Source organism: Rosa chinensis, chromosome 3 (assembly GCF_002994745.2).
Source record: "Rosa chinensis cultivar Old Blush chromosome 3, RchiOBHm-V2, whole genome shotgun sequence".
Taxonomy (NCBI): Eukaryota; Viridiplantae; Streptophyta; class Magnoliopsida; order Rosales; family Rosaceae; genus Rosa; species Rosa chinensis.
Genome location: NC_037090.1, coordinates 5,154,028 through 5,175,051, shown reverse-complemented (window position 1 = coordinate 5,175,051; position 21,024 = coordinate 5,154,028). Strand labels below are relative to the sequence as shown.

General features: G+C 41.0%; 4 protein-coding genes across 4 annotated transcripts; all 4 read right to left on the bottom strand.

Annotated features, from left to right (window-relative positions):
- Nucleotides 1-3,602: 3,602 nt before the first annotated feature.
- On the bottom strand, nt 3,603-5,882 carry LOC112194981 (autophagy-related protein 18a). The gene is made up of 4 exons (XM_024335254.2): nt 5,006-5,882; nt 4,423-4,621; nt 4,136-4,262; nt 3,603-3,871 (listed from the first exon to the last, which is right to left on the bottom strand). The coding sequence occupies exons 1-4, from the start codon at nt 5,777-5,779 to the stop codon at nt 3,781-3,783; spliced, it is 1,191 nt and encodes a 396-aa protein (XP_024191022.1). The 5' UTR covers nt 5,780-5,882; the 3' UTR covers nt 3,603-3,780.
- Nucleotides 5,883-6,696: 814 nt separating this feature from the next.
- On the bottom strand, nt 6,697-9,886 carry LOC112193103 (autophagy-related protein 18a). Its single transcript, XM_024333133.2, has 4 exons — nt 9,041-9,886; nt 8,029-8,236; nt 7,611-7,737; nt 6,697-7,179 (listed from the first exon to the last, which is right to left on the bottom strand). The coding sequence occupies exons 1-4, from the start codon at nt 9,824-9,826 to the stop codon at nt 7,098-7,100; spliced, it is 1,203 nt and encodes a 400-aa protein (XP_024188901.1). The 5' UTR covers nt 9,827-9,886; the 3' UTR covers nt 6,697-7,097.
- A 778-nt stretch (nt 9,887-10,664) lies between these two features.
- Nucleotides 10,665-12,255, bottom strand: LOC112193104 (1-aminocyclopropane-1-carboxylate oxidase homolog 1). Its single transcript, XM_024333136.2, has 3 exons — nt 11,666-12,255; nt 11,250-11,571; nt 10,665-11,108 (listed from the first exon to the last, which is right to left on the bottom strand). Exons 1-3 carry the CDS (start codon nt 12,175-12,177, stop codon nt 10,854-10,856), a joined length of 1,089 nt encoding a protein of 362 aa, XP_024188904.1. The 5' UTR covers nt 12,178-12,255; the 3' UTR covers nt 10,665-10,853.
- Nucleotides 12,256-16,486: 4,231 nt separating this feature from the next.
- LOC121048789 (autophagy-related protein 18a-like) lies at nt 16,487-19,504 on the bottom strand. The gene is made up of 4 exons (XM_024333134.2): nt 18,756-19,504; nt 18,294-18,501; nt 17,639-17,765; nt 16,487-17,268 (listed from the first exon to the last, which is right to left on the bottom strand). The coding sequence occupies exons 1-4, from the start codon at nt 19,476-19,478 to the stop codon at nt 17,178-17,180; spliced, it is 1,149 nt and encodes a 382-aa protein (XP_024188902.1). The 5' UTR covers nt 19,479-19,504; the 3' UTR covers nt 16,487-17,177.
- Between the last annotated feature and the right edge of the window lie 1,520 nt (nt 19,505-21,024).

Genomic DNA, 21,024 nt, shown 5'->3' with positions numbered 1-21,024 from the left:
CATCAATATCAAACGAAAAAATAGAAATAACTAGCAAAATCATGGAACCAACAATCAATCAACCAGTCAATTTATCCAACAAGTTAAGATGACAACTGAACTAAGCAATTTGATTACAAGTTTTAACTTTCAACACCAATATCAAACATATAAACAGAGCTTAGCTAGAAAAATAATGGATTGAGAAATTGAGCAATCAATCAATCAATCAAGGAACCAACCAAGTCATGACAACAAGTCAACAACTGACTGAAGAACTCAAGCAATTCCATTACAAGTTTCTACCTTTGAACATCAACATCAAACATATATAGAGCCAATTACCAAATAGAAAGTTGATCGAGGACCCTTTCAACCATAGCAGCTTCAGTATTTGTGGCTGTAAGAACCTCCCTCACAGTCTCCTTCTCCGGCTTAAAGCCTCTTGCTTTCATTAGTTTTACATACTCCTTCACCTTATCATCACCTTCTTCTTCTTCCTCCCTCTTCCGAGCAAAGGCCTCTAACACGGCAACATAGGTTTTGGCATTGGGATGAATTCCCTTCGTCATCATCTCAAGCATGTCATGCATGGCAAGCTTGACAAACCCAGGTTCTGCAGCCAGAGCCTTGATGATAACATTGTATGTGTAAGCATTGGGCCTGTTGGGGGCGGTTCGTTTGCTGTGTAAGATCACGGTAAAGACCCGGATAACCATCTCAATGTCCCCGGCGTCGTTTTATTCCTCCATGATGCCGGTGAGGGTTACGAGTATAGGAAGACGACCCTGATCGATTTGGGTCTTCAGCACTTAGGCCTTATGCGAGTAGCCCTCTGTTTGTAGAGCGTGTAACATACGTCGAGCGGCCTCAGTGGTGCCTCGGAAGCTATACACCTTACTGTACATTGCTTCAAGCTCTGCCATTCCTTCCTCTAGTGATCTGATGTGCAACAATCTGAGGGTGCTAATACTGATGGGTGGTGGTACCTCTTTTTGGGATGATGAAATTAGTGAGGAGGATGAGAAGCTGGGGTCAGCAAGAGAACGAAAGGGCCGAGATAACAAAATCCTTGCCATGGTTAGATTGTATGACGATGAATAAAAGAGAATATGTATTTGAATATTCAGTCTCAAAAGAGCGTGAAAGAGGGAGAGGGATGAAATAGTGGTAGGACAAATTTGAAATTGTAGTTTTGAGTCAAATCCAGTAAGAGAGAGATGCATGGTTTTTGTTAGCAGAGAGAGGATGTTTGATGAAAAAGGAGCAGGATTGCTTTACTATGTTTATGAAGGAAAAAAGTGGTGCCTTCTATCAGTTTATGCATGAGAACTCCCTTGTGCATTTTGTCTTATCTGATTTTATCTTCATTTATATGTGTATAACTTTATACAACTTGACTTGCCATGAAAAGTACGTCCTTGCCCTTAATCATTTAGCTCTGTCGGAGACTTGCTTCTTTGGTGAATTACTTGGCTGAGACGGTTCTGTACGTCCTCCCCGTCGGTTGTAGAAGACATAGAGCTGTGTGCACCTGCTAAAGTTGCTCTTGATTGTGAGTTTGTGACCCCTCAAATCAATGGTCAGTTCTGTAACCACTCGGTCTAACCTGATATTGCTATAGCAAGTTAGCAACTACTCGGTCTAAGCCTACTCCCTCTAGTTCAAACTCTGGGCCTTCTTTGGGTAACCAGGCCATCAAACTTGGATCTTATTTTAGTGTGTGAAAAAATATTTCAAAGCTCACCTGCTAAGCCCTCGCTTGGATCTTATAAACTAGGACTGGGCACAGGCCGGGACCGCATGTCAATTTGCTAGGCCCGGGACCAGGCCCCTTTTTTTCGGGTCGGGCTCAAAAAATGTTTTTCAATTATAGGGACCATGAAGGACAGGACCATACGAGCCCGGACAAGTCATGTCGGGTTTTCGGGCCCAAAAGTACTATTTTTCTTGCCTTCATTTTCTCCATAGTTTCATCATGTTTCTGATTTTCTGGTTTGGAAGAACAATATAAAATCATACAAATCACAAACTAAGCTACAAAATGAAGAGAATAACATCAAAACTTCATAGCTTCTTCAAAGTTAAAAAGTACAAACAAATGAAGTTTCACAGTTTAAAATTTTAAATACAAGTTATACAACCAACTGAAGAATTGAAATTTCAGATTTATCAAAGTTCTAGACAAGTAACTACGTTTAACAAAAAAATAAATAAACTAGTCATGGAATTTTGAGATAGTGAACCATTTACTGGTTCCAAACCATGACTGAAAACTCAATAACCATTTATTGGTTCCACTGCACCTGCAACTGGTTCCAAGCCAACTCGTTCCAAACCATTTACTGCTTCATATCAATGAGCACACGGAAACCATGGCAACTCTATTTAAAACTTGCAAAATACAATTACCATTTATAGAATAACAGAACCAATATTTGCCAACTCAAATTTTCCATGTAGCAGAATACAAAGAAATTAACTATAAGAAAACTTCACTAACTGAATGGAAACCTTGCTTAACGAGTTATGACCTCCACCCTAATCTTAGGGCTAAGGAATCGAGTTAATAATCCAAGAACGCCAGGAATCAAAGAACTCGAAGGTTGTAGATGCTATGGGTTTCTGGGTTTCGATTGCTGGGTTCGAGCTGCTACGATTGCTGGGTTCGAGCTGATCGAAGAAGGGTAGAAGGGATTGAGGGCTAGGGATTTTCTGGAAGTTTTGAATTTGAAATCGAGAAAGCTCCTGGGCTGGGTTCGAGGCTTCGAGCTGCCAAAGGAAACTAGATAAGTGAAGACTAAGATGTTGTTGTTGCCAAGGGAATCGAAGAAGTGAAGAACTGATTCAACTGAAGAAGGCTGTCGTTGCGTTTGGCGGTTTGGGAAATGCTCGTGGTCAATTTTCAGAAGGAGGCTATGAGTTTCAAGTCTTTTAGTCAAGGCAGTATACCTGCAAATGTAGGGTTATATGACTTCGGGCTTTCAGCCATATGAATAACAAGGCCCGGGACCAGCCCGTTTAAACACAAACAGTCCGGGTTTTTTTTCTTCAAAGCCCGGCCCAGACCTGACAGTCCGGATCGATTCGGTCCGAGTTTTCGGACTTTCGGGCTAAAATGCCTAGCCCTACTTATAACCATTCTTTTGTCGAGGCTCACGATGTCCACGCCGATGTAACACGTAAAATTTGGTTCAAGCTTTTTTAACTCTATGGAAACCGATCCTGAAACGTATTGTGTTTGCTTGACCAGATTTAAGACCATTTGAAGAAGACAACGCCATCTTGATCCCGGCAACATTAAGTCTTCGAAATCCACGAGTGTTTATGATGTCAGCAGTCACACGGTACTACAATTACACCGAGGACTCAAATGGTTGGAGATCAATGATGAAGCGACTCGAATGCTTGGGCTTAATAGCATAAAAAGACTGTTAAATCAATATTGGCAACAAAGACTGCAGGGGCAAGCTTGAATGGCGGTCTTCTCAACCTTTAGGCCATTACTTCCAGCTCTAGTAGTTGACCTAACCCAAACTATACGACGTGCCTTGATAAACTGCCACTAACTGGGAGACATTTTAACGTAGAAGAATTATGGTACAAGTATTTGGATACAGTGGTTTAAGTTGAATGATCCATGTTGGTAAAATAAAAAGTAGTTGGACTCGTTTCATTTTCCTCGGATATTTACAATGTATACGAGTATTTCAGTCCCCTAATGAATTTAGAGAAGAGGAAGCATGATATAAACAGAGATCAGAAATCACTACCAAGGAAAAAAAAAACATTTACAATGATTCAGAAGGTTTCTTCTGGCTTCAAGAAATTATAATATTCAAGCTGAGTCATTTCTCCTCCATTGACAGGGTCAAATTCACATCGATAGAAGCTGCAACAAATCAAAACATAAAGCATAATTCATTTAAATCACTTAAACTAATGAAACAAACTGGGTTGTTCTGCATGTTTAATGTTGATGGATATTCTAGATTTGCAAAACATTATGCAATTACTTGTATTAAAAGGGGAACGATTGCCAGGCATCACAAGGAAATTACTAGGGAAAAGTATGAAATGTTTCGACCTCTAATCGTGACTCCCTAATCCTCTCCTCAAGAAAAGAGAACAGAAGAGCAATATCAAGATCAGTTACCTTCCATCCATGCCTAGAACCACGACAGTGTTCTTCTGGTGGCCGAAGGCAACAATGTACTCCAAACCTTCGTGCAAGTGAAATTTAGCCACTGACCATTCTGAGCTGAAATACCTTGGCAGAACACCTGAAAAAGATAAACCCAGTGTCAGGTTGAACACCTATCATCCATTAACAATTGAACTTTATCGACAGTCCCTAACTGATAATCTTGGTGACAAACTTTAAAATTACCCTGTGATGAGAAATGAATTATAAGCCAAGTGGAAGATGTCAAACTATATTACCTTTCATGAAAGAGAGAGATGAAACGCCTGATGGATGAGGAGGACTGGATTCTGATGGACTGATATTCCCCAAGGATCCTGAATCAACCTTCAGATTGAAAACATGGATAGTTCCCTTGTCACTCGAGACAGCTAGCCATTGGGCACTAGCAGAGAAAGCAAGACTATGTATCTCTGCTCTATCTGCTCCTCTCCTTACCTACAAAACATACCAAGTAATTTCTTTTAAGCTATCATACTAGATAGCGGTCACCAAAGTTCACATTTTTTTAGTAAATTTAAATCTCTTGCAGCAAGTAATAAACATACAGTAGCAAACATGCTATATTACAGATAAAATTTACTGCATGGTTCAGAAAAGGTTTGCCAGACACCTTATGAAGACATTCTCAGTAAGTTATGAAGTAATCCTCATATTGGATCATAACCCCCGAAATTGATTACATACATTACCTTCAACTTAATCTATATTCACAAATTTCTCTAGCAAAAACTTAGAATCACATGCAATTATACCTTTTGAATTCAAACAAATACAATTGAATTCTTGGAAAGCAAGAAATGAAATCAAATTTTAGAGCACCTCTTGCAGCAATGAACCATCCAGAGTATTGAAAACTCTGATCAAAGTCCCTTTACTGCTGGCCGTAGCCAGCAACCTGCCGTCCTGCGTGAGAGCGAAGCAGGCCAGCCTGGAATCGTGGGCCATAATAAACTTGGTCCGCTTCGACCCGTAATGCTCGACCCGAATTTGACCTTTCTGGAGCCCCGGGCAGACGAGCACCGCCTGAGGGCCGACGTGCGAGACCTCGCAGAGTCCCTTGGGGTTGGCGATGGTCTCAATCTGGTGGAGAAGCTTCAAATCGGCGAAATTGTAGACGAAGATCTTCTGGACCAGAACGACGACGATGCGGTCGCGGCGGAGCTTGACGGCTTTGACCTCGGAGCGGAAGGAGAGCTCGCCGATGCAGCGGGACTGGTGGTCGTCCCAGATCATGACCTTGTTGGGCGAGTAGAGGGGGTCGGGGCCGCCGCCGACGATGGTGAGGATGTTGCAGCGGAAGAGCATCTGGACCAGCCCGACGGCGCCGCGTGGGCCGAAGTCGCGGCGGAAGATCTCGCGGAAGGGGTCGCAGTTGTAGATGCGGAAGCCGAGGTCGGTGCCGGCGGCGAAGCAGCCGTGGTCCTGGTTGAAGGAGAGGTTGAGGAGCTGGGCCGGGGGAAGAGTCGGAGTCGGAGTCGGGTTTTGGGCCGGGGAGGGGCAGTAGGAGTCGTCGGGGGCGCAGTCGGAGGCCATTAAATCGGGGACGGGGAATTGAAAGGGAGGTGAGGAAAAGGAAAAGGCGGTGGTGGTCATGGGTTCATCGGAAAAGTGGGGAAATGACGAAGTTCAAAGGGAGTACAGCGAAGTATAGATGTGATTTGGATTGTGAGTTGTGCCAAAGCTTGAAGGCGAGTTTCTATCTATCTATAGCTCTCATGCCTCTTGCGTCGTTGAAAAGACCGTTTTACCGCCACTTCGGACCCCCATACGCTATTGAAATTATTTAATTAATGTTTTTACGTCATCAAAAAAATAAAAATTAATGTTTTTTCGATTGATAATTGTTTAACTAATGTTATTGCTTTTATGCATGAAAGGTTCTTTCCTTTCAATGTATTATGCAACTTTTCTCATCCATTTTTACATGAAACATGTGAAGGACATTAGTGCAAAGCTTCAAAATTGATTAGTATATGTCTTTTGAGAAAACAGATCTATATGTGAGTCTGATAATACTTTTCTTAAACAATTTATATTGTCCACACTTAATCAGCATTCCTAATTATCAATGAGAATTTGATTTACCTGTATAACTGACATTTTTTTTTTTTGAAATATATAACTGACATCTTAGATTAAGCCGAAGTTGAAATATGTTTTTGTGAATAATCAATTTACATATTCATCTCTCCGGTCAATAATATGTGAAAAAGAAATATTCCGAATTTAATAAAAGAGGGCATAACTAAAACCCGCTCGGTAACCTTGAGAATTTTTCTTTTGGAAATTGGAATCCGGCTTATAATCGAACTAATGGAATCCTTTTCAAAAATTGAATTCAGGGCCTATAATCGAACTGAAAAGGGTTCAGAATGGCATCCTTGTCAAACTTATAATGGCTCAAAAAATCACAAAATTTTGGTTTGCTGAACCAAACCAGATGATTTTATGGAAGAATATGCTACACACTTCAGTGCTTAGCTGTCCAAACAAAGAGTCTTCACTTACCCTTGCCATACTTGTTTCCTAGTATTAATCTTCTCAAATGTACAGAACTACGGGATGAGAACTGCATAATTTACAAACTTTCACCTATGGAATTTAAAAAAGAATGTACGAAAGAAAGCATAGTATAACAAAAAAACCATAATTTGATGGTGCATTCTGTAACTTCTACTGCTGTAAGTTGATGTTTGATCAACTTGGTATGATTATCCACCACATTGGTTGATTACTCGAGTCTAATCTGATATGTTAGAAATGTAATCCTTCAGGGAAGTCCGTGGTTCTCCTTTCAGGCTAGGTTATAATGAGGCCACATTTTGCACTCCATGTATCTTCCTTCTCCCTTCTATCACAAAACCAGAGATCCCTACCAAAAACGTTGTGTATATGCCAAAACCCCGAAATTCTATTCCGCCTTTAGGAAATTGGAATATTCAAGCTGAATCATTTCTCCTCCATTCACAGGGTCAAATTGACATCGATAGAAGCTGCATTGACAGATCCAATAGTTTCGTTAGACATCTAGCTCGATATTCAAAATGCACATACACCAACAAATCAAATTATATACAACGAAACAAAATGGATGATGATGATCACACATGATACAGAGTTTTAGATGATAGCTCAGAGTCAAACTAATGTTGTTGAATATTTTCAATTTGCAAAACAATTACCAATTACAGCAGATAAATGGATCAAACTAAAATGAGGAACAAACATTTTAGTTGTAGCCAGGGCAAAAATCAGGGCAAAAATCAATAGACTCAGATAGAGGCAGATTGCCATACACACTGTATTATTGAGTAATGGGAAGGAATTGCAGGATATTAAATATGTTGTATGGTAAGCAGTAAAATAGTCAACCTTCAACCCCATATACCCGACAAATAATAAGAGAAATGACAAATTTGGTTACCTCCCATCCATGCCAACAATGATAACTGTGTTCTTCTGGTGGCCAAAAGCAACAATGTACTGTACACCTTCCTGCAAGCGAAATTTGGCCACTGACCATTCTGAACTAAAATACCTTGGAAGGACAGCTGTAAAATATAAGCTGACAGTGAGGTTGAAAGACCAGACTTGAGATCCAAAACTATTTAAAAAAGGCTTCAAACGTTAGAAGAATTCAATAATTTCTTTTAACTCAAATCCTGGCATCTGTTGATTCACTTGATTGTAATACTAAACAAGAAGTCAACCTTATAATGTTCATTAAGTCTCTAGATCTAGAAAACATATGGGCCCCAAGTTATTATGACAAACTCTAGTGTTTTACTATCACTATAATTGAGAAATCAGAACTTCAAGTGCAAGATACCAAAATATACTACCTTTGATGTAAGACAGAGATGAAATGCCTGATGAATTAGAACCACTAATTTCTGATGTACCGCATGATCCATCATTCCCCAAAGATCCTGAGTCAACCTTTACGCTGAAAACATGGACAGTACCCTTGTCACTTGAGACAGCTAGCCATTGGGCAGTGGAAGAGAAAGCAAGACTGTAAATCTCCGCCTTGTCTGCTCCTCTCCTCACCTACATAAAAACCACACAACTTTCTTAAATCAAAATTATTTCGATGGGGTTGGTAAAGTTTAGTAAAGTTCATATACATATGTAGACTTAACCTCTCACGGTAGATATAAAGATGGCTTCTAAGTAAACATGACAACATTCAAAAACTTATGCACAGAGCCACAGCTTGTCAGATAAATTCAAGCGGGCTACCATAATTTCTTTGATCATCAAGTGATCTTCCATGACCTGGAAACTCAAAGCCCCATGAATTGAGATTTCAACTCATCTTATTCATATATACATGCAATTTACAAAAACCAGGGTGTTCGTCATTCATGACTATTAAGAGATCCAGGATCACAACTAGATCCGGTAATCACAAGGAAGATAAACCACAAGCGCAATTTAGGGTTAACATGCATATCTCGACTTTAAATAAGGGGTACAAGCTTTTCAACTGCATATCTAGAGCTTGTTATGATGTTCATGCAAAACTCATCTACCTAAAAGGCTACACCAATGGTAAGAGGAAGCAAAGCTCATGGTACCATCAATTCACATCCCAACTACCATTCAAAACCTTTAACCACAACCAACATGAATCTCAGTCTCTTTTCCAAGAGTAAATTGCTTCCCCAATACGAAATTTGAACAAACATAAGCAAACTAACACATGAAAGAAAACAAGCACATTCATACTGACATAGCATCAATCCCACATTAACTTCTTCATATTCAACTAAAAGTCTAAAACCCAGATTCAAGCTTCAACCACCAACACATATAATACCGAAAACCGCGAAGACTTGAAATTTAAAGTACCTCTTGGAGCAATGTACCATCCAAAGTATTGAAAACTCTGACCAGAGTCCCTTTACTACTCGCCGTCGCTAGAAACTGACCATCATGAGTGAGAGCAAAGCACGCCAGAGCGGAGCGATGTGCCGTTATAAACTTGGTCCGCTTCGACCCGTAATGCTCAACCCGAATTTGCCCCTGGTGGAGGCCGGGGCACGCCAGCACGGCCGGCCCGGAATTATGCGAGACCTCACACAGTCCCTTAGGGTTTTCCACGGTCACAATAGAATCCAACAGCTTCAAAGCGTTGAAATCGTAGACGAAGATCTTGTGGAGAACAACGACGACGATGCGGTCGCGGCGGAGCCTGACCGACTTGACCTCGGACCGGAACAAGAGCTCGCTGACGCAGCGGGACTGGCGATCGTCGTAGATCATGACCTTGTTGGGCGGGCAGAACGGGTCGGGTCCGCCGCCGAAGATGGCGAAGTAGTGGCAGTGGAAGAGCATCTGGACGAATCCGACGCCGCCGCGTGGACCGGCGGGGTCGCTGTGGACGCGGCGGAAGGGGTCGCAGGTGTAGACGCGGAAGCCGGAGTCGGTGGCGGCGGAGAAGCAGGTGTGGTCTTGGTTGAAAGCCAGGTGGAGGAGGGTGGTGGGGGATGGAGTCGGGTTTGGGCCTGGGGTTGGGGTTTCTGTAATGGACGGGTCGGGTTCGGAGGCGGAGGCGGGTTTGGGTGGAATGAGGGATTTGGGAGCGAGTTTTAGAGGATTGAAACTCGGAGGAGGAGGAGGAGAGAGGGTGGTCATGGTTTTGGGAGCAAAGCCGTTACTGGTTTTTGGTGTACTCCAGAGGAAGAAGAAGACGATAGGCGCCTCGGATTATTTATAGTGCCACATGGAATTGAAAACGTTTGGACTCTAGTCAACCCAATTTCTGGCCCAATGGGACAAGTTTATTCACTTCTCTACGGATCGGCCCAACTTATGGCCCAACGAAAACTAATGGAACTAGTTTATCTACTTCTCTGCGGCCTCATTTCTGGTTTCTTCTTCTTCTTCTTGACCAAATTGACTTTTTAATTTAGTTATCTATTTATACCAGATTTGCTCCCTTAAGGGACAGTTTTTAAGAGACTGTGAGAGATAAATGCATCTCAACCACATGTATTAAATATAAAATTAGAAATTATAACAACTTAAAACTGTGCATTTATTTTCAGCCGTCAGATTCACTTGTCTCTCACAGTCCCTTAAAAACTGTCCCTTAAGTGAGCATGCCTTCTATTTAAAAAAAAATATACTATTATTAAAAAAAGAGTGTTTGTTAGTCAAAATCTAAAATTTTGACAGAAATGATTATAAAAATTAATAAACTTTGAGAATTAATTAAATCAAAAGGACAATTATGACATTTATAAAATATATTTTTATTTAAAACAAGAACAAAAAAATTCACAACCCACTTTTCTCTCCCATTATCTATTCTCTACAATAACCGTTTTTCTTTTTTATTTTCAGAAAAAGAAAAAGAAATACTTGCACATGCAAAACATGTGTGGAGAAATGCTAGTTTATTCTAATTACTCCTCTTACACATGCATCACATAAATATATATGTGGGAGATCCGTAGAATGTTTTTAGGGTTTGAAAAGAAAAAAATGGATAATTCATTAATTTGATGCATTGTGAGTTTGTGACCGGCAAATTTCTCCTTTTGTTACATGTTCAAAGTTTCTGTCAATCAATATCGTAGGACATATAAGCTATTAATTAAATTAGGTTAACACTTAAAACATAAGAACATCGACCAAAATTTACTGATAACTACTTGACTTAGGTTAGTTTAAAATGACCAAGGGCAGAGTTACCATCTAAACCCTTTGATTTGTAATAGGCAAGATATTCTCCCAGATGAGTTTCCCTATATATAGGTAAGTCGTCAGACGACAGAAACTCCTTAATTGGCCCATAAGGTTTAAATCTATGTGTAGCACTTGGATAGAGAAAGCATGCAGCTGATATCCTGGGGCCAATCCTTCCTGCCAGAACCCTATGCTCCACGCTTTTGAACTTGTCATTGGTGATAAGCTGCACATAACAAATGCATGCGTATACAGTGAGGTCTCGAGTAGTTTGACATGTTATGGTATCGTACTGTCGGTTTAGACTATATATGAAGTTTTGTTTGATGTGTTGTTAAAATTATTGATATGTAGAGACTTAAATTACCTGCATAAGATCACCAATATTAGCCACCAGGGCTCCGTGCCTTGGGGGAAGGTCGACCCAGTGACCTTGGTGGAGGACTTGGAGGCCGCCGATGTTGTCTTGTAAGAGTATAGTTAAGGAGGAAGGATCTGAATGATTGGTTGTACCAATGGTGAGGTCTGGTTCTGGACATACCGGGTAATAATGGCACACCAGAGTTTCGCTCTTCATGCACTCTATGCCAGCTAGGTAGTCACTGCTGATCCCCAAGGCCTCTGACAACAAACTTGATAGCACGTCCCTTAGGTTGATCACGTGTTGTGTGTATTCTTGCACTGCCTGTCTGTGACTCAAATCAAATCCAAGTTAATAGTTCGTCATGTTAATTATGTTGCTAGACTGTTGGTATGAATCAAACCGTTAGTAACAAAGTGTACCTGCAAACCGAGGGAAGTGCCTCAGGGTCCAAAGGACCATCCTGGAAATCGAAAGCAATTGAATCCCTCCAGTTTGCTGTTTTTGCCACCAACAGATCTCCATTGCAGTAGTATCTTACCCTTTGCTTAGAGTCGCGTGAGTACCACTTCATCTTCATCTCCTTTGGCTGCTCATGAAATTCTCCTATTGCTTGTAACAAATTGTCCATAACCCTGTTTGGAACTCCATGATTAACCATTTGAAAGAACCCCCATGTTTCCGATGCTTTGTGGATTTCCTCCACAATCTGCACCCGCCGGAGATCCTCATCGAGCCCGTCAAGATCTATAAGTGGAACTTGGAAGTCTGTAATGGTTGGGGTGCTTGAACTTGAAAGCTTCTCTGGTGGATGAACGAGGAACTTTGGCACTTTGGTCCCCCCTGAGTCCATTAGCCCTTTCACTCCGGCTTTTGTTTCATCAAACTCCTTTACTTCTTTGGCTCTGTCATAACTTCCTGACACATCTTCCATCTTCTAGCACTCTCTGATGCACTAAGTGAAAAGGGTTAGTGTCTTTTTTAAGAGAGATGGAAGGCATTGAAAAGCAAAAGATGCTATGGCCCCCATTTTAAAAATTGTGCACAAAGAAATTTTTAAGTTAAACAAAAGGCCAAGATAGTGAGATACTCTTTTCTTTCCCTGGCTATCAAAATCTTGGGCTGTTAACAGCGCAATAATGTAATAAGTTGAAGAGAAAGTGTCGTTTCCTTGGGTTGTTTTTTGCTCCATAATATATCTTACAGGAGGAATGTCTTGGCTTCCCAAAACAAAAAAATGGTTCGATCAGGATGAGGTAATTAGGTGTCACCTCCCAAACCAGTTTGAATGTTTATCCTTTCGAGAATCGATTATAATTTTAGTATGAAACTTAGGATCAGGTGCAAGTTGTTGAAATGTAAATATATTGGATTCTGGGAAGTGTACAAAAGCAGCCTTAATGAGAATTTTGTGTCCTTGATGCAAGATCTGTCACTAAAGGGTGACAAAGATCAGCACATAATCTTTCATTTTTTTTTTTTTTTGAGAAATCACATAATCTTTCATTAAGAGAATGTAAATATCTTCCAATCAATGGAACACATCTTTGAACCACGTTTATGCTGATTGATTGGTCTTTTGACAGAAATTGGGAGAGTATCTCATGCGAACTCATTGGAAATGAGCAATTATTAACCGTTAATGTGATATGTCTTGTCGATAGATTATCAATTATGTAAGTTCTGTCTTAGATTTTTTCAAGAGAAATGTTTTTCAACTTAGAAATACATGCATACATTGTTGTCAGATTATCAATTTGAACTATCGATCATGGATGTTGTCAAAGTAAGAGGTTATATATGATTTGATGATGTGAACACATACTGAAAAAACCAAAACTTGTAAAGATAGAGTTATATGCTTCTCTTTTCTATTGACATGAATAGACTAGTAGGGGATCCTATACTTGTGTATGAGAGTACATAGTAGCTGGTACATCGGAGTTGTTATATCCACCCAGTTCATAACTAAATCATTTCATTGAACCTCTTAGAGCATCCATCTCTACTCAGTTTATATAAATTTCTCATTTTCATGGTAAATTGAACTGAGAAGTTAAATTTGGGAAGAGCTTCAGTGCTAAGGTCAATTTTTTCTCATACCTTTTTGCAAGTTCCCCACATTATCTACAAATACCCTGTGTACTTTTTTTAGAACTGATCAACTTGTTTTGCAGATCCCTATCCATCAAACCTAATCGAAGAAACGCTTAGCAAAGTGTACTTTGGGTCATATAGATTTTTTACTTGTTTGGTTTCCATCTATACAGTGCCCAGTTGCTAACTTGCTAACTGGAACTTCAAAAATGAGGCCCACTTTTCTGTCAGGATCTTCATGACTAATTATTGCAAAGAGCCAAAGCTACATTATATAAGTTAGCTAACTATGGTGGCCGCCTTGGTTGAACGAAAGCTTGGTTGGCGCAGACAATGTTGAGCATGAAGAAAACTCGTGTAAGCTTGCCTCAAAAAGAATAGTGCATGTAAGAAAGTTGTCCAAAGAGGGCATTTGAGCTTCTGAAAATCATTCTGAAGAAAATATGCCCCTAAATAAGTTTAAGGTACATGAAGTCATAAACCAAAAAATGATTCTGATTACTGATGCTAGCTCACTCTTTACAAAATAGTTACCGTTTACTGACTTTTCATCTCAAAGAAGATCAGCAATGCTCCCAATAATTGAGCCATATTCTGCAGAGGAAACGCAAGGGAAAAAAGTCAAGTGTATGCATCTAAAAATTACTTAAAAAGCTTACACAAGTAAATTTGTTGTGATCAGAAAGATTGAGTTGAACTTGTAAAAGACAACCGAATGAAACAAACAAACATGGCACCCCCTTATTTTACCAACAGTAGGGAAATCACAAATTCAAGTATAGCTAGCATTAAGCCTTCTCTTCTTCTTTGTGAAACGCACAGCCCTCATTACATGGTACATATCTTGTAGATTTTCTAGAAATCGGAAGAATGCATATCTCCATGTCTTGTTGAAAATCAATGAACTACGGACTCCCCAGAATCCTGCAATGAACCCAAGCGCAGCAGAAACATAAAACCATTGAGTTTGATGCTCGTTGTCCACGTCTTTTTTTTTTTTTTTTTTTTTATAAGGGAAAGACGTCAAACTATATTAATTGAAACTGAGAAGTACAAGGAGCGATGCAAAAACATCGGAAGAAAAACAATAAAGCATAACAAGATGCACAAACGCATCTATAAAATAGAAAAAACAATAAAGGATAGCAAGATGCACATACACATCTAAAATGAAAGGTAACCATATGACTTGATGTCGGACGACATCGCTGCACTACATATGTCACGAAAGCAGTGTAAATAGAATAGTAACTGTAACTGTAACAGTAACCGTAACAGGTGATATGACCACTTAGGAGAGGTGATTCGCTCACCGGAAGCTCGAAAGTAACCGAGGGTGTCAAAAACTCCAAAATTAGCAAACGAACTCCTAAGAACCAGAACAAATACCATATCAACATGAGCAGCTGTCTCGGATCCAAGATCAGGATTTGAATACTACCCGGGTCCCAAATACGGATCCAAATCCGGCCCGAATCCAAAGTGATCAAATCAGACGGGTCAAACTTGACAAAATCCCAAGCCCACCTTAATCTGATCTGGGCACCCGGGCTTCAACCCGATGTCCGCTGCCATCTCCTCTTGAAGCAAAACGCCACACTGCCTTTGCCTGAGGGAGGAGAGCAAACAGGCGGGAGAAACCCAGCAATGGTGACCTCCACTAGCGCCAGCCGTTCCTTGCTGCAGTACCATCGACTTCTTCTCTTCTGCGTCTCACCGTCACCGTCGCACCTTGATCTTTCCATAGGACCCAAATGGACAGCCGAGCATCCAGACGCAGAACAGCCAGAAGCTCTCCATGTCGAGATTGTTGCTGACCCGACACGGAAATTCGGCCAGTCGCCAACTGCGCCCACCAAGGTCTTCCCAGATCTGCCAGCGCTGCCGCCATCATCATAACATGACGTTTGAGTCGCGCTTGCCTAGGCCTAAACGAGCCACCGCAACACAGCGCCTCCAATGGGGTTGCACGGTGCACAGCAAGAGAATGATCCGATAAAACACAAGCCTCCACGTCAAACAACCATGAAGGCCCAAAAAACTTCTGCCGTAGAGAAACCACTGCGACAGTCGAAACGAATTTGGGCAACCCCAAAGGGGATACCGAAGGTGTACTCCACGCAGGATGGAGAAAGGTACAGAGATACCAAGCCTAAAGGCGGCGCTCTCCCAACCCTAGCAGAGCTCTGCTAGGTCGAAACATTTTGCTGCAAAAAACCTCATTGTCCACATCTTGATCAAACCCTCAATTGCTTGGCACTCATTGGGATGTGGAAGACCACAAAGTTTCGGGTTCCTTTCAAATGTGGATACATCAAAGCCTCGGAACTGAGTGCCTTTTGGTATTTGCCGCCCTTCCAGATTGCTGTAGGAGACATTGAGATATGAAAAAAAAAAATCAGACTAGTCAATGATGATGGGATTTCTCTAGACAAATGATTCAGGGAGAGATCCAAATAATTCAAGTTGCAATAATGTCAAAGGGAAAATTTCACAAATGGTCACTCAATTATGACTCATTCGACACTTTGGTCGCTGAAGTTTCAAATATATCACTTTGGTCACTCAACTATTACACTCTCAATCACTTTAGTCACTTTGTTAATTTTTTTCATTAAAAAAAAAATACTCTTTGGGTGACTAAAGTGATTGAGAGTGTAATAGTTGAGTGACCAAAGTGGTATATTTGAAACTTCAGTGACCAAAGTGTCGTAGTTGAGTGACCATTTGTGAATTCTCTCAATGTCAAATTGGATAGTAACTATCAACCTCCTGAGGAGAAAGAGAAGATGAAGGAAGGGAAGTTTAGTGTTGTGGATGCCTAATTGGTGTTTTTACCATCACTACAATAGAACGATAGATGTATTAAACATATCTATGTTTTTATCAAGACTACAAAGAAAAGCCGCTCTCCTTCATCAGAGAATTCTCCTTTGTTTGTTACAGAGTGGTAAAATTTAGGCAATTGAGTGAAAATTAAAAGTCATTGGCGGATGGTAATGGTTATGTAATAGGCCACCTGTATTTGCCGGAGTTCAGCTTATTGGGGTGTAAACATAGATGCTTCTTTCCCAATATCGGAATTGGTTTTGAACTTTAGCACTACTCATCCATGAATTGAAAAGTACAGGTAGTTGATCAGTGAATGTAACTAATGAAGGCACCAGAAACTGTAATTTATGTACAGTAATTTTAACTCCACAGATATTTACAATGTATTTTTGGTCACCTAAAGAATTAAAGAAAATATAAGGATTAAATACTGTTTACTCCCTATACTCATAGGATTTTATCGTTTCAGTTTCTGACATTCGAATTTCACCTAAAAAGTCTCTGAACTCTTAATTTCCTCCAAATTGGTCCCTGCCGTCAAAATTTTCTGTTAAAATTGCCAAAATATCTATTATGCCCTCACTTACTTTTTTTTTTTTAAATTTATTTTTTCTCTCTCTTTTATTTCTTTTTTTCATTTCACCTCTTGAAGGTGTGTGGATTGGAACCATCTTGATGAGGAGATGAATAGAAGGAGGTAAGAGAGCCAGAAGAATAAGAAGTACAAAAATAAAAATAAAAAAAGAGAAGAAGATAATTTTTTTTTTAAATAATTGAGGGTATAATAGACTTTTTAAGGGAAGATAATGGAGTTTTTGACGGATGCTTGATGACAGAGACTAATTGGGAGGAAATTGGGAGTTCAAGGACTTTTAAGGTGAAATTCGAAAGTCAGGGACTGAAACGATGAAATCCTATAAGTATAGGGAGTAAACAGTATTTAACCCAAAATATAACACCTTAATATTACCAGGGATACTATAAAAATCCTCGTCTTTACAGAATTTAGAAAGTTTCTTCTGGCTTCAAGAAGTTATGATATTCAAGCTGCGTCATTTCTCCTCCATTCACAGGGTCAAATTGGCATCGATAGAAGCTGCATTGACAATCCGATAATCACATTAGATGTAGAAAAGGAAGGCATAACCATCCCATAATCTTATTAGGAAATCACAATCAAATCCAATCATAGAGATCAGTTGACTTTAAAGCATATAATTTGATGCAATGACCAACAGATGGATCATGAGAATCCAACCAAAATAAGGAACAGCCATTCTAGTTATACGCGGTACACGAATCAGTACACTCAGGAATGGCGCTGGCAGGTTGCCATACCATTATTGGGTAAGGAGGTAATTGCAGGCAATAAAAAGAACTTTAATAGGGTTAGTGGGAAATGTGTTGACCATCTACCCTAATCCCCTATAACTACAAAGGAAAAAGAGCTAGATCATTTTGGGTACCTTCCATCCATGCCAACAATCATGATGGTGTTCTTCCGCTTGCCAAAGGCAACAATATGCTGCAGACCTTCCTGCAAGTGAAATTTGGCCACCGACCATTCTGAGCTGAAATACCTTGGCAGCACACCTGCAAAAGATGAAACCCAGAACTAGGATAAGAAACCAGATCTGTGATCCAGAACTAATATTATTCGCTTACAAACTGTGAACATGTTTCCTTGCCACCAATGCAGTAGACATTAAATAGACACACTAATTAACTATAAGTTGAAAGGTGTATTAGCTGTAGCCAGAGGAGGCTACAACACATAATAATTTCACAAAGGTTCCATTTGGTCAGTGTCATTCCAATACAGTGATTTGTATTAGATCTACAAGACATTATGACTAGATGCAATAGGCATTGAATGGATTTTGAATAACCATATCCAAGAAGTCATTTGAAATTCATTTGTTTTATTGTTCTTCTTCTTCTAACTCAAATCTTGGCATACAGGGATTGTAACTAAACAATAATTGACCTCATAATGTTAACTATATCACCAAACTCCACCCATATGGCCCCAAAGTCAACTTATGTTATCAAATTCACTTTCTCACTACAATTAGAATATCGAAACAGAAACTTCAAGTGCCTCATATCAAAGCACCTTACCTTTGATGAAAGACAGAGATGAAATGCCTGATGGATTAGGAACACCGCCTTCTGATGTACCGCGTGATCTATCCTTTTCCATGGATCCTGAACCAACCTTTACACTGAAAACATGCACAGTTCCCTTGTCACTAGACACAGCTAGCCATTGGCCAGTACAAGAGAAAGCAAGACTGTAAATCTCTGCTCTGTCTGCTCCTCTCCTGACCTACAAAAACCACCAAAACATCACAATGTGGTTCGAAACATTCATATGTAACGTTTCGCCAAAAAATCAAATCTTTCGCATTATATATGAATACTCCTGTAACTAAATTACCTAACAGCCAACAGAGCTCAAGTAGTATCACAATCAAAATATACCAAACACGTTCATATTCACATAAATATTTTCAGTCACATTCAGCTAAACCCTGATTAAGCTTCAAATATAAACACTAATACCAAACGATTTCAAAGTACCTCTTGGAGTAATGTACCATCCGAAGTACTGAAAACTCTAACTAGAGTCCCTTTGCTGCTCGCCGTAGCCAAATACCGGCCGTCCGGAGTGAGCCCAAAGCAGGCGAGACTGGAATCGTGGGCCATTATGAACTTGGTCCGCTTCAAAGCGTAATTCTCGACCCGAATTTGACCTTTATGGAGCCCCGGACACGCCAGCACCATCGGACCCGGACTCTGCGACACCTCGCACAGCCCCTTAGGGTTCTCCGCGGTCAAAATCTCGTGCAGAGGCTTCGAATTAGGGAAGCTGTGGACGACGATCTTCTGGTTCAAAACGACGACGAGTCGATCGCTCCGGAGCTTGAGCCCCCTGACCTCAGAGCGAAACGACCTGTCGTGGATGGGGAGGGACTTGTGGTCGTCCCAGATCATGACCCTGTTGGCCGGGTAGACCGGGTCGGGTCCGCCTCCGACTATGGCGAAGATTTGGGACGTGTTGAGTATCCGGACCAATCCGAAGCCGCCGCCTGTGAAGAAGTCGCGGCGGATGGTGATGACGAAGGGGTCGCACTTGTAGACGCGGAAGCCGAAGTCGGTGCCGACGGCGAAGCAGGCGTGGTCCTGGTTGAAGGAGAGGTTGAAGATGGTGGGGAGTCGGGTCGGGTCGGGGTCGGAGTCGTCGGGTTCGGGGTCGAGTTTGGGAACCGGAAACTGAAAAGGAGGGGAGGAGACGGTGGCCATGGTTTCGCGGTTTCAGATTCTTCGGTGGGTTTCTTTTTATGTATGCAGAGATGGCAGTAACAAAACCTTTTTACCGAAGTTAAAGAATTCTAGTTCCAGTCAAATTCCCCCACCCACTTTGTTTCCGATTTGTAAATTTCTTTCTTTTTACATTATGTTCTTTTTTAGTTGAAAAAAAAAAAGTAGACTAGTTCAATACAGAGTTAGACCAACTCAGTGAATGAGTAGACTCACATGCATGGAGTTAGTCTACTATTGTACTGAGCTAGTTTACATCTATATTAAACTTAGTCTACTAAATATATCGTTACATTAATGTACCGAAGTATTTTAAAAAATAGGGGCTGTGACCATTTACCCAATTTTAACCTAAAAATTGCCCACTTGCTCCACTAAGAGTTTTTTTACCCCATTTACCCAATCTAACTTCTACTGACATAATTACCCTCATTTTAATCTCTCTCTCTCTCTCTCTCTCTCTCTCTCCCCTTCCCCCCCCCCCAGCCGGACTGCCAGATGTTGAGCCACGACGCCTTCAGCACCATCTTCTCCGAGATCGGTGCCGGCAAGCATGTCCCAGGCGTAATCTTCGCCGAACTCGAGCCCACCGTCAAAGCCCACCATCTTCTTCTCCGAGATCGGTGCCGGCAAGCATATCCCAGGCGTAATCTTCGCCGACCTCGAGCCCACACTCAAAGCCCACCATCTTATTCTCCAAGATCGATGCCGGCAAGCATGTCCTAGGCGTAATCTTCGCCGACCTCAAGCCCACCGTCAAAGCCCATCGTCCCAGTCGCTGCTGCTCGTGCTTGAAGCACCCGGAGGCGCTGGTCCCGATGTGGGAATTCGGGTCGGGTTTGTTTGATGGTCTACTGGGGGGCAGTAGACACATTATTGGCCCCCAGTAGACTTTGATACGAGGGACATGGATCACTATAGTGTGGTGTTTTGATAAGTTACATGTTGTTTTTTGTGTATTAAAGTCAAATTATCTGTGAATCCTACAAAAAGGTGCATTTTTGGTGGTCTATTGGGAGGCAGTAGAAACATTAGACTTTGTATTGGGGGGCAATAATATGATTACTGGGGGCAGTAATATGATTAAAATTGATCAATTGTTCCTGTAGTGTATTCATTTTGGTTTTGGGAGTTCATACAATTCACTGGGCGTCAATAATATGATTTTTCGGAGGCAATAATATGATTACTGGGGGGCAGTAATATGATTACTGTGGGGCAATAATAGCCGGATTCTGGAATCCGGTCACCGGTCGTCGGAATCCGGTCACCGTTCGCCGGAGTCCAGTCACCGTTCGCCGGAGTCCGATCACTGGTTGCCGGAGTCTGGTCGCCGGCCACTAGTCACCGTAGCACAGCAAGGTGGAAGGTGAGTTCTCCCTCTAAGTGAGAAAGAAGGAGAGGGAAAAAAAGTCTCAAAAAAAAAGAAAAAAGAAATAATTGGGTAAAGGGGAAATAATCCCTTAGAGTGTTTTGGGTAAATGGGGTTAAAAAACAGTTGGTGGAGCAAGTGAGCAATTTTTAGCCT

Bases quoted from the DNA above. Each gene is read 5' to 3' on its own strand.
- LOC121048789 (XM_024333134.2), bottom strand. From the start codon at position 19,478: ATGGCCACCGTCTCCTCCCCTCCTTTTCAGTTTCCGGTTCCCAAACTC. The intron at 17,766-18,293 runs GTAAGGTGCTTT...CATCTTTTGCAG, and splicing joins ATCTCTGTCTTTCATCAAAG to GTGTGCTGCCAAGGTATTTC. The intron at 17,269-17,638 runs GTACCCAAAATG...TTGTCAATGCAG, and splicing joins ATTGTTGGCATGGATGGAAG to CTTCTATCGATGCCAATTTG.
- LOC112194981 (XM_024335254.2), bottom strand. From the start codon at position 5,779: ATGACCACCACCGCCTTTTCCTTTTCCTCACCTCCCTTTCAATTCCCC. The intron at 4,622-5,005 runs GTGCTCTAAAAT...TATGTTTTGTAG, and splicing joins ATGGTTCATTGCTGCAAGAG to GTAAGGAGAGGAGCAGATAG. The intron at 3,872-4,135 runs GTAACTGATCTT...GATTTGTTGCAG, and splicing joins GTTCTAGGCATGGATGGAAG to CTTCTATCGATGTGAATTTG.
- LOC112193103 (XM_024333133.2), bottom strand. From the start codon at position 9,826: ATGACCACCCTCTCTCCTCCTCCTCCTCCGAGTTTCAATCCTCTAAAA. The intron at 7,738-8,028 runs GTAGTATATTTT...TATATTTTACAG, and splicing joins ATCTCTGTCTTACATCAAAG to CTGTCCTTCCAAGGTATTTT. The intron at 7,180-7,610 runs GTAACCAAATTT...CTGTCAATGCAG, and splicing joins ATTGTTGGCATGGATGGGAG to CTTCTATCGATGTCAATTTG.
- LOC112193104 (XM_024333136.2), bottom strand. From the start codon at position 12,177: ATGGAAGATGTGTCAGGAAGTTATGACAGAGCCAAAGAAGTAAAGGAG. The intron at 11,572-11,665 runs GTACACTTTGTT...TTTGAGTCACAG, and splicing joins GCACTTCCCTCGGTTTGCAG to ACAGGCAGTGCAAGAATACA. The intron at 11,109-11,249 runs GTAATTTAAGTC...TGTTATGTGCAG, and splicing joins ATATTGGTGATCTTATGCAG to CTTATCACCAATGACAAGTT.